Below are 13071 nucleotides of genomic sequence, written 5' to 3' on the forward strand. Positions count from 1 at the left end.
TGGTCCAATAACAACGTGCGGAGTTTCTGGGGAGTGAAGAAATCTCAACCCAAAAAGAATAATTATTAGCCCCGCCCTGTCTGTCTAACGAGGCAATTTACATGCAATTCAGTTTCAGGCAATGCAGCCATTGAATCGACTCTTCAGTTGTCATTATTTTCCTGGGGATTAGTGAGTTACAGTTTAAAGAATGTCCATTGTACATAATCCGAAGTGTTCATTGTGCATTCAGTGCAGTTCGGGTTGCCTTCAAGTTGACCTGACATAAGTCATGGCAACGTTGTAGGATACAAGCTTCTTCGTATATGGACCATTCAGTGTCATCACTAGTTATGGTTAACACTCACAAATGGAAGAAAACACAAAGTCTTACATTTTTATATTTAATTAGCAGAGAGTTTGCACTGTCTGTTTTTCGAGGGGCACGTCTCAAACCATGTTCACATATTATTTTATAACTCAAAATTAAGGTGGAAATTGTGAAACACTGTAAACATTTCCCTTTCGATCAGTTTAGTATATCGCCTGCCACAAAAGCTATGGAATGAACAGAGTCACTCTTTGTTAGCAAAATATTTAATACTCGTTCTATAACCGTACCAAAACATCGCGTCTGTAAAACTGTCCATTGCAAGGGCCCAACAAAATTGGGTAAATATAGAACAATATAGTTTGAAACATTGAGTTATACCCCACCATTGCTACATACAAGTTTTCTATATCGTTATATACATGTATTTCATTTGTTGGCGGGGTCTGGGAGGGCACATCGCTTTGATGACAGTTTTTTTTTTTTTTTTTTTTTTTACCTGCCAACAAAGATTTATGTCCGTAGGTTTAAAATAACTAAATAACAACAAACTTGAACAGCATGTATCCAGACTGAGCTCATTTTCATGAAACTGCTTTCAGAATACAATTTAAGTTAAACAGTTTATTTGAAAAACGCAAATAATGGGATACAGTTAATATTAATTTACGTATAGGCCCTAGTGGTTTTCTAATAGCCCTTTTTACGCTCGGCTCTGCTTCATGAAACTACTTTCAGGTAACAATATTCAAACAAAAATTTGAAAAGGTAATTCAATGGATCCAGTCAAGATCAAAGTCTCGGTATTTGGCTGGTGACCCATTTTTGTAGGGCAAAAATATTGTACTCTTCGTGCAGATTTGTAATTATTTCCTAGATATAGGCCGTTTCCGAATGAGTGGCCTACGGCTGTTTATACGGCTAGATCACCATATTACTACGCGTTGGAAAGTAGGCTTGCCTTAGCAACGCCCTTAGGAACAGACACAGCCGCAGCCGCCTGAGTGCGGATAAGGCCCAATCAAGAATGAGATTAAACTCTGTGATAAACTACCTGGTTACATTTTTTTAATGTCAGGTTGACAAGCGTCTCTATCAATCTGTCTTCAGCCTCTTTTTGGCTTGTTTGTGTCCTGACCCAATCAAGCAGCATTTGATAGATCTGCTCTCTGACGTCATTTGGGTGGTCAATTGGGTATGTGTCAATCTGTGCAGCTTTAATGCCTAAAGAAGTGCCGAGTTGCTTCCAATCCTTTCCAATATTCTTGGCTACGTCTCGTAACTTCTCATTAATACCTGATGCATCGGATGTTGACTGATGTTCCGGTGACTGCCTCTTGCTACATGCTCTTGGGGAGTGGGGTACATAACCTATAAGAAGAATGACAATCACACAAAGGGTTTATCTTAAAATCTTATTAATAAAATAACCTGCCTGCCGCGATGTTTTACTTGTTTCATCGTGGTGATGACATACTTCATGATTGGAAGGTTTACCTGAGGTTTGTGGCAAATCAGTCCTGTCTGCCTCAGGGACTCGTAGTTTCTTCTCATCAGTATCTGATGCATCCGGCGACTTCCCTTTGTTACCTGCTCTTGGGGATGTGGGTTCGTAACCTTCAAGAAGAATGACAACACATAAAGGGTTTTATTGTAAACAATCTTACTAACAAAATAACATGTCACTAACAAAACAACCTGCCTGCCATGATGTTGTACTTGTTTCAACGTAATAATTCATGAGTGGAAGGTTTACCTGAGGTTTGTGGCAAATCAGTCCTGTCTGCCTCAGGGACTCGTAGTTTCTTCTCATCAGTATCTGATGCATCCGGTGACTTCCCGTTGTTACCTGCTCTTGGAGATGTGGGTTCGTAACCTACAAGAAGTATGACAACACACAAAGGGTTTTATTGTCAAATCTTCCTAACAAAATAACATGCCACTAATAAAAAACCTGTCTGCCGTGATGTTTTACTTGTTAGAACGTATTAATTCATGTTTGGAATGTTTACCTGAGGTTTGTGGCAAATCAATCATGTCTGCCCCAGGGACTAGTAATTTCTTCTCATCAGTATCTGATGCATTCGGTGATTTCTCTTTGTTACATGCTCCTTGGAATGTGGGTTCGTAACCTACAAGAAGTAAGACAACACATAAAGGGTTTATTGTAAAATCTTTCTAACAAAGTACATGCCACTAACAAAATAACCTGCCTGCCGTGATGTTTTACTTGTTTCAACGTATTGATGACATAATGCAGTACTAGAAGGTTTACCTGAGGTTTGTGGCAAATCAGTCCTGTCTGCCTCAGGGACTCGTAGTTTCTTCTCATCAGTATCTGATGCATCCGGCGACTTCCCTTTGTTACCTGCTCTTGGGGATGTGGGTTCGTAACCTTCAAGAGAATGACAACACATAAAGGGTTTTATTGTAAAAAATCTTACTAACAAAATAACATGTCACTAACAAAACAACCTGCCTGCCATGATGTTGTACTTGTTTCAACGTGTTGTTGACATAATGCGGTACTGGAATGTTTACCTGAGGTTTGTGGCAAATCAGTCCTGTCTGCCTCAGGGACTCGTAGTTTCTTCTCATCAACTCCTGATGCATCCGGCGACTTCCCTTTGTTACCTGCTCTTTGGGATGTGGGTTCGTAACCTACGAAGAAGGTGTGACAAAACACAAAGGGTTTTATTGTAAAATCTTACTAACAAAATAACATGCCACTAATAAAATAACCTGCCTGCCGCGATGTTTTACTTGTTTCAACGTATTGATGACATAATGCGGTATTGGAAGGTTTACCTGACGTTTGTGGCAAATCAGTCCTGTCTGCCTCAGGGACTCGTAGTTTCTTCTCATCAACTCCTGATGAATCCGGCGACTTCCCTTTGTTACCTGCTCTTGGGGATGTGGGTTCGTAACCTACATGAAGTATGACAACACACAAAGGGTTTTATTGTAAAATCTTTCTAACAAAATAACATGCCACTAACAAAATAACCTGCCTGCCGTGATGTTTTACTTGTTTCAACGTATTGATGACATAATGCAGTACTGGAAGGTTTACCTGAGGTTTGTGGCAAATCAGTCCTGTCTGCCTCAGGAACTCGTAGTTTCTTCTCATCAACTCCTGATGCATCCGGCGACTTCCCGCTCTTGGGGATGTGGGTTCGTAACCTACAAGAATGACAACCGCGTATCTTAAACAGCTACTTCAGCGAAAATGGCCAGGGCGGGAATGCTATTTAATCTTGTTTATGACGTGTTTGTTTACCATTTAAATGTAATTGTTCGTAATTATCGATTCAAAAATTAGGCCCCAACCTCCAGGGTTTCAAAAACAAGGTGCTACGGCGCATCAGCCAGGAACACCGGGGCGAACCCCTTCTTATTTCGAAAAGTGCACTGGTTCTTTGGCATGTGTTACCTACAACACATGGGGGACCAACGGCTCTACGTCCGAAGGATTCGAACCCACACTCTGCTGATCAGAAACACCAGAGTGCTCTTAACCGCTCGGCCACGACACTTCCAAGGCAGCTGTACGAAATTGGAGCTCCCAAGTCTGACGTAACATGAGTGATGACGTTATTTTTTTATTGATTTAGCATTTCAAATGAAATTCAGCAAAGATCACGACTTGCCATTTTCGCTCAAGTATCTGTTTGAAATTGTTTTAATAAAATACTGCTGCAATACCAATACAGATCAGGGATCGATTTCACAAAGGTAGCCCTAACTTAGGACTAGTCCTAAGCTAAGCAATGCTAAGAGATAGGACTGGTCCTAAGTTAGGACCAGTAACTCATCCTAACTTAGGACTGGTCCTATCTCTTAGCATTGCCTAGGACTAGTCCTAAGTTAGGACTACCTTTGTGAAATCCATCCCTGGGTTGAAGAGAGCAGTGCTCAGTTCATGCCAAATAACTACACCACTTCAAGACCGCCTCACCAATAGGCCTACCTACCCACATCAGTCTGCCCCTCATATTATGTTGTCAATTTTCATTTGTCATCGCTGTGTGCATATTAATTTAGTAAAACAAAGAAAACAAAGCAAACCTTTTGTCATCAATAATATTGTATTAATGTAAGAATAAAACATAATAACATGCACGGATTCCTCTTTCTCGACAGAGAGACGGTTATGATGTTTCATATATAAAAATAAAAATAATCCAACCCGCCCTAACCAGGGATCCTTGCAGCCAAATCTCGACGACCTATTTGAGTCAAAGCACTTCTCAACCATTCTCCCGCTTCTCTGTCACCAGCTTGCTGCTCACTCAACCAAGAAACTAACATCTGGTAAGCCTGTTCCTCTGGGCTGCTCTCAGCGAAGCGTTCAAACTTGCTAATCTCTGCTGGTCCGAACTTAAGCTTGACTGCGAGTTGCTGCCAGTCCTTGCAGAGGTTTACCGCTAAAGTCCGAAGCAGTGTCTTGTCTACTGCTTTAGGCCAAAATATTTTAGAGAATAAAACACTAATGAACAACCTTATATTGGAATATTAATGTCTGTCTCAAATACTGTTGCATGTAAGAATGCAAGAATGTAAGATTTTTGTAAACACAAAATAAATCAATAGGGATTGGAATTACTACAAAATGTAAATATATGTTTCCATCTTATGAACGTTATCTCTGCGCAATCCTACAAACTTCCTAGCACAAAATGAACCTGCCAGTCGTTCGGGTAATTGTTTCAGATAATGTTATGAAAAATCAAATGCAGCTTGAACAAAACAACGTCACTGAATTTGAGATTTCGTTCCTTAGTTTCATTTCATTGATGATAAATCAATTAAAAGGTGTAAACAAAGACGAATTTCATTTATTTGACTATGTGGAGAAAAACAACACAAAGACTGACACGTCATGAAAATGCACTACTCACGTGTTGGGGCGCCACCAAGCAAACCTTCTGCTAGTGTTAGATCAATGTTTGTCTCCGGTTTAATGCCAAGATCAAGAAGAGTCAAAGCGTCACATAACTGGGAAAATAATGGGGGGAAAATTTTTGTAAAACTTATATGAACGATGGTCCCTGAATTCTCACATTTCTGCTCGGATTGCTTCCGTTGTTTTCAGTACGGGTTTCATTCTTGTTCTATATCTTCGCAGATCAACTTTTTCTTTTCATATTTTATTTCAAGATATAACACGAGCCGTCGTTGTAACCATCCAGTATTTGTTCTTCCATTTTGTAACCTTTGTGAAAACAACTCTTGGTCCCATCTTGTCCCTTCCCTGAAGTGAGATAAAACGAACCATGGTGATTCATTAAGACAAATTTATAAATGCAAAGGTGAATGGTTCATGAATAAAAATTAGTTTTACGTAGACCAATACCTTGAACCTTTTGTTGTTTGTGTACAGATTTTGCAATGCAGGACGAATGGCCAAATTCCTGTGAATGATGTGTTTAAGGTCGGAGACGGTTGTTTTATGATCGAGTCGTAGACAGAGGGTTATGGGGTTGGTGGGCGTCTTGATAAAGATCTGTATCATGTGATGAGTTTCTTTGCTTCTACGGGAGGAGGCTTCGTCTCTGTAGGGATGAGAATTACAATTTTGATATCCATTATTTCTGATATCAGACGATAAAGATAATGATGGTCGTATTAACAATGGATCTTAAATAAGTACACGTTTAGAAAAAAACTTTCGTAGAGCAATTTGAGCTGAAAAGCATTAATTAACATGCATTTGCTAACGGATATTTTTGTCTCATTGACTTGAGTTCTTGCATAAAAAAAATAAGCGTCTTCTCAGTTCCCTAGGAATGATGGTTACTAGGTTGGAAAAGTCTCACGTCATGCACAGAGTGACTGCTTTTAAACCTCGGTTTGCTGTGACGGCAAAAGCTTTGAACTCCTTGAAAACTCCACATACGCCTTCCCTCTACTCTCGATATTCTGTTCGGGTGAATGCACCAAAGCTACGGTACCTTTTTGCTTGTGCTCCGCATTGTTCTTTGCCCAATGATGAATCTGACGTGTTCGTCTTAGCGTCTTGATGCTGTACCGATGGCTTTGTCCTCTCTGCTAATGCAGACTTGAAAGCCGCCTGTCTACTCTTCTTGATTTTGGTCTTCATCTCTACTGGTTTTGCCCTGGAATGATCATAGACGACCCTTAACCTCTTCCGGTCTTCATACCACTGTTTTAGAGATGGCTGAGACATGTTTGGCGGCGCTTTGGGATGTAATCACTGAAGAGAGATCAATGCTCAATATTCTGAAAATTTAAGTAATTTTAGTAGAATTCAGTATAATTGTGATAACATTTCTTAAAACGGTGATGCTGACCAAATTGCAATTCACATTTTTTATTTATTCATGTATTTATTTTTAAATTGTATTTTATTTCTTTTTATTTTATCCCCCCCCTTTTTGAGTCAAGTTTTTGACTCCATAAAATGGCCGACAGTGTTAGTTCGCAAAGTAAAGGAAAAACCGTGCACTTTGCATATTATATTATATTTGTATATTGTATAACCGTGCATATTGTGTGGATCATTATATTGTACTTTTTAAACATCTTTCTAACCATATCGATTTCATAACAAACGGTTCAAATGCTTTTCATAACCAAGGGTTTCAAACGTTTTACATGGACCAACTCGACCAATTCAAGGCAATGTGTTCCTTTAACATACATGGCCCCGTATCTAAACCTAAAAGACTTGCACACGTACCTCAAACTCATATATGAGTAACAAGTTAAGTTTATTGAAGATTGTTGTAAAGTGTTGTTTTTCGATCCTCTCCTGAAAAAGGGACCTATAACCGAATTCAGGATTATATTACAAAGAGTATATCCATTTTCTTTCGCACATAAAAGTTTTCAGAACTCTATGCCAAGGAAGGGTGTTTTAATTTATTATTTTTACCGGGGACGAAGATGGCTTATTATTCTTATTATTATTATAATTATTATTATTTATTCGGCATAAAAACACATACAAAATAACAAACATAAACAAAACAAAACAAAAGCCAGGGACATATGCCTGGAATACGAAAATTTTACCTAAAAACCTGTAGCCCGAAGCCCTCAAATCCAATATCTCTGGCCATATATTAAAAATCTATAATTATTTACAGTCAATATTATAAGCACGAATGGGCGTATCTTAACTCAAAAGACTTGCAAACACTCTAGGCATTAAAATATTGTTGTAGGTAGACTTGTTTTGTTTATTTACACATTACAATAAAATTATTAGGAACTCTATGCCTAGGTGTGGCACTCCAAAGATGAACTTTTTACCAGGGACGAATGTGGGCTTATTAACATAAAATAAGGGGCTTATCTTAACCCAAAAGACTTGCGCACGGTTGTTGTATGTAGACTTGTTTTGTTTATATAAGTGTTGATATTATTATTGTTAACAGTAATCAGAACTCTATATGCCAAAGTGTGGCGGTCCAAAGATGAGCTTTTTACCAGGGACGAATGTGGCTAATTATTAACATAAATGGGCGTATCTAAACCCCAAAGACTTGCGCACGCACACCCCCCTCGTAGAATGTTAATGTAAAACTTGTTTTGTTGCTCATCTCCTGAAAAAAGATACCTACTTGTTCAGGATTACAAGTCCATGTCCATGTGTATTGCTTGGGCACATAACAATAAGGAACTCTATGCCAAGGTGTGGCGGTCCAAAGATGATATTTGTTTACCAGGGACGAGAAGGTCCCTGGGCTTATCTATAAACCCAAACGACTTACGCAGTGTCGTGGCCGAGCGGTTAAGGGCACCTAATTCAAACTCTGGTGTTTCTGATCAGCAGAGTGTGGGTTCGAATCCCCAGCCGTGACACTTGTGTCCTTAAGCAAGACACTTAACCATTGCTTCGTCCTTCGGATGGGACGTAAAGCCGTTGGTCCCATGTGTTGTGTAACGCATGTAAAAGAACACAGTGCACTTTTCGAAAAGAGAAGGGGTTCCTGGCTGTGGCTGCTGTATGCGCCGCACCTTGTAAACCCTTATAAGGTGCTAAATAATTGGGTCTCAAAATTCATCACTGCAATGACCTATCTTTCTGAAAGTTTGTATATACTCAGCGCCTTGAGTGCCTTGTTTGGTAGATACGTGCGCTATATAAGACTTGAATATTATTACGCACGTAGGCCTTCACCACGCTCATCATGTTTTTCTTCAGATTTACATCACATATGTTATGTCTACTGGCTAACGCACATAAGTACCTTAAAAACACCTGAAGTAACTGTGATTGCACAATGCCAACGGGAATGTCCCTTAAAAAGCCCGGGTGGTGGGATTAATAATTAATTATATATATATATTTTTATAGATTTATATTTGCGTGTCTATCCTGCTGAACGTACGAACCGACACCACACAATAATTATGAAAATAATGTGGAATATACCATATTTTTCGGGTGTTTTCAAAAGGTTGGTCTTGAGAATGAATTACTTACCTGTAAGAACTAAAATCTGCCTTGTTGAAATCGACTGTCCTCCAGCGAGTCAGTATCTGCGAGTCAGTGACAATCAATGCATTATACTCAACATCGTAAAGCAAACTATAGCTAACTTAGAAGATAATCATTAATAATACCCTTCTGCATTCTCAAATCGTTCTTTGAAATAATTCTGACTTAAATTGATCATCGAAAATTACAGAACTGGTTTTGCTATCAAAAGAGTTGCTGGCAGTGTAAGCACTTTATGTCATCCACCATATACATAAAACTGACAAACCTGTAGAAGTTTGAGATCGATCGGCCATCTGGGTCGCGAGAAATAAAACCGATTACTTATTTTGCATGACATTTGGTGCAAACAAAACAAATGAATAAAACGCTCACTGAGCGATAAACTCCAAACGCAAAGTTAAATTATTTATTTGTCATCAAATATGGCATTTCAGGCAGAAATATTTCAAGGGATGTTTTCTACTATCATCATCATTAGACCGTGTAAGTTTGATGTAAATCTATGGTCATCACGATTTTGTTTTCTTACCAATTCTGTAACGTTCCTTAAGTAACGTCGTCACTGTTCAGTTTCCTTCGGGATATGTTACCGTAGGCTTCTTTCTTGTCGTTCCGTAACTTCACTCTACGCCAAGGTGTGGGCGGTCCGTCCAAAGATGAACTTTTTACCAGGGACGAATAATATAAAATGGGCATATCTAAACCCCAAAGACTTGCGCACGCACACCCTGCTCGAATGTTGTTGGTTTTTTTCTCCGCTTTGCCATAATCAAAAGACTGTAGATGATTTTTAAAACTATTATATTCACGCGACTGACAAGTGATGGGGGGAGGGGGGGGGGAGGGTGGGGGTTTGTAATTTTGCCAGAGCCGTGATGTTTTAAATCACTGATACTGCTCTTAACTTTGCGATCGTAGACTGCCCTCTTGTGACGTCTATAAGACCAGTCGTGTCCGGGCTATGCAAAAATCATCCGGCGGACATGTACATGACTGTACATGTATGACCAATGATAATAACTGTGGCTAACATAAGTGTTTAGTTTGCCAATGGTTGCTTGCCTCAGCATCTGGCGTTACACTCTAGACTTGATTCAAGTCCCGTTCTCGTGCGAGAGGTCCCTAAGCATTATTCACCGTCAAAATGTAGCTATTTTGGTCCAATGCAGAGAATGCAGAGCATCACAAAACATTCGTTTTCTGGCGATGGCACGGGATTGGGACTTGAGTCAAGTCTAGTCTACACACTCCAGGCTCGTGAATTACGCCTACGTCAATTCCTGTCAGTATTATCACCTTTGAAAACACAAACAGTACAAAGCACGCTGCAGTCACACGTGGCAACCGAAATTGCAGCTGACATCCACCTTTGACCAATCAAACCACAGATAATTATATGGAAGCTAATACGTCACTGCACGTTTATCCAATGAAATTATTGTATCTATAGCAAATTAATACTGGTTCTGTAAAACCTATCTTTATCCTTGCGGATAAAGACAAGGGACCAATCTGAGGGTTGCATTGGTTAAGTGTAGCAGGGCGCCACCTTGTGATTAATCCTGCCTAATACGTTTGCATTAATAACAGTAGCCAGGTTAGACTATAGGCCTGGATAAAGACAGGTACTAGCTTTTTAGAACCAGCGATTTCATTGGATACAATCATTTCAGTTACAATTCTCGTCATCCGTGCCGTAAATATCATTTGGCACGGACACGGTTTGTTGTAAAGTCTCCTAGCAACAAAATGTGGACTCTTAAGGTAGCGATCCTTCTGTCCTTGGTGTTCTTTGCGGAAGCTGCGATGACACTCTGTGAGCTGTCGACTGTCTACCTACCGTACGGGTACGCACCGAGCGGGGACGGACTTTTCGCCCGAGATACTGGTGCCGCGGAACAGTGCGTGTACGACGCAGCGACGGCGACGGTGTACACTGTCGGTGAGTTTTTTTTTTTTTTTTTTTAGGTCATCATCATGCAATTTGAAATTTGTTTTTTGTTTTTTTGTGGGGAAATCGAAGTTAAATTTGCATCGGGGACAAAGAATAAAGATAACTAGAGATTGAGTGTTTGTGTGGGTATTCGTCGGCTAAGATATGTCGTCAGTGCTTGATTTAATGAAAAGAATGTTGATCAACTGCCTAAGCCCTCTGTTCATCTGCAGAGTTTGCGTGCCCAGTCTATAGGAAAGATCATCAGCGCAAAGAACACAATGGGATTTGTTTTAATCTTGCTCGAGCATTATATGAATGAAACGGCCGGCGCACATTTCCAGCGATTTTCAACATACTGACTCAAATAACAAAGTAGATAATATAAATTATCAAAAAACTGATTCCAGCAATTTTTGAGGCATTGTAAGTGAGCATGGAGAAGCGATACTGCGTGCCTATCCCCAGGCGCTTCCTAAAAGCTGTGTTATTATAGGTAATGGGAAACGGTGGGCGCATCCAAAAGCTGTATGTATTAGAAATGGTGGGTACAGATCAAAGCCGTTTTCATGCGTTTTAAAGGCAGTGGACACTATTGGTAATTGTCAAAGACTAGCCTTCACAGTTGGTGTATCTGAACATATGCATAAAATAACTAACCTGTGAAAATGTGAGCTCAAGCGGTCGTCAAAGTTGCGAGATAATAATGAAAGAAAAAACACCCTTGTCACACGAAGTTGTGTGCGTTTAGATGGTTGACTTCGAGACCTCAAGTTCTAAATCTGAGGTCTCGAAATCAAATTCTTGGAAAATTACTTCTTTCTCGAAAACTATGGCACTTCAGAGGGAGCCGTTTCTCACAATGTTTTATACCATCAACCTCTCCCCAATACTCGTCACCAAGTGAGGTTTTATGCTAATAATTATTTTGAGTCATTACCAATAGTGTCCACTGCCTTTAAGTGAGGAAAGCATGCAGTGGTGCACAATTCAGGCCGTTTCGAGACTTTGTAAGTTTTGAATTTGGTGTAATTACGCTTGTCGGAGCGATCTTTGAAGAAGATGTCAGAAAACGTAATGAATAAAAAAAAAATATATTAGCTCTTGGCCCATATCGTAGCAATTTGTTTTTACAGAAACAGCAATTTTGGCACATCCAAGGGAAATGTCCGACTGATGAGCTATAAGAAAGATCAAACAATACGACTCCATGACACGTGGTCACTTCCTTTCAGGAGAGATCTTTGGCTACCTAATAAGAATTGAATTAGCGTGACCTGACATCTAATGATGTCATGGTGAACAAAATTAACTAACAATTATAATTAGGTCTCTGTTCTACAAACTGGAGTTAAATCAAACTTCAGCTTGCACTGCTGTTCGACATACACTGTAAAAAAATTGGGTAAAAAAATGCCCAACTTTTTACCCAATTAAGGGCGAATAGTGAACTCCTCCAACTTTTGGGCAAAATATTACCCATCAAAGTTGGGCACTCTGATTGCCAAATAATTGGGTAATATATCCTTATCAATAGTTGGGTATATTTTGCTAACCAACAGTTGGGTAATATTTTGTTTACCCATTTTCTGGGTATTTAATACATTATCAATAACACACTTATTGGGCGATGATTTTATTAATGATTTAACCCTTTTCGGTGTTATCCAACAAATGGTGAATATATTTAACCCTTTGATTTACAGTTTCTCCTGTGATACGTCATACAACCAGGCATAGAAAATATCTTTTCCACGTTGGCAAACGGTAGTGAGCTGTGACCTCGACATCTCTCTCAAAATCGAGAGGGTGCTCAGTGGTTTGTAGATGCTTTGGAAGGTTAGTTTTCAACTAAATACAGTTTGTTGCCTGTTCAGTTGTTGTACACGGTCGTGACAGTTGCAGCGCAAGCACACGCATACATGCCACAACCGGCATTGCACATAATGGCATGATAAAACTGAAACAAAAAACTGAAACTAATTCAACTTGTGTCACTGTGTTGCTCCCTCTGCAACTGTCACGACTATGTACGACTGAATAGAAAACACAACTTCATATTTAGTTAAAAACTAACCTTCAAATTGGATCTATATCTACTGGACAACCCCGCTCGTCACAGCCACTCCTCCACTCGCCATGTTGGAAAATATCGTTATGTTTTTTATACCATACCCAACTTTTGGGCAACTCTTTGATCGTAGTGCGCATGATTGGATGATTTTGACCAACTAATGTGCATTATTTTAACCAACAATCAAAATTAATTAAAATTACCAAAAAAGTTGCCCAATAAATAAGCAAAAGTGTAACCAACAGTTATGATAAATTCAGATTACGAATTATTTGCCCAAC

The 13071-nt window shown here is 39.4% G+C and overlaps 1 protein-coding gene across 1 annotated transcript; it reads right to left on the reverse strand.

Annotated features, from left to right (window-relative positions):
- Positions 1–1343: 1343 nt before the first annotated feature.
- LOC139950907 (uncharacterized) lies at positions 1344–6554 on the reverse strand. The gene is made up of 7 exons (XM_071949749.1): positions 6265–6554; positions 5667–5865; positions 5212–5308; positions 4510–4767; positions 3119–3238; positions 2586–2705; positions 1344–1681 (listed from the first exon to the last, which is right to left on the reverse strand). Exons 1-7 carry the CDS (start codon positions 6498–6500, stop codon positions 1344–1346), a joined length of 1368 nt encoding a protein of 455 aa, XP_071805850.1. The 5' UTR covers positions 6501–6554.
- Positions 6555–13071: the final 6517 nt, after the last annotated feature.

The sequence above is a fragment of the Asterias amurensis genome, chromosome 18 (assembly GCF_032118995.1).
Source record: "Asterias amurensis chromosome 18, ASM3211899v1".
Taxonomy (NCBI): Eukaryota; Metazoa; Echinodermata; class Asteroidea; order Forcipulatida; family Asteriidae; genus Asterias; species Asterias amurensis.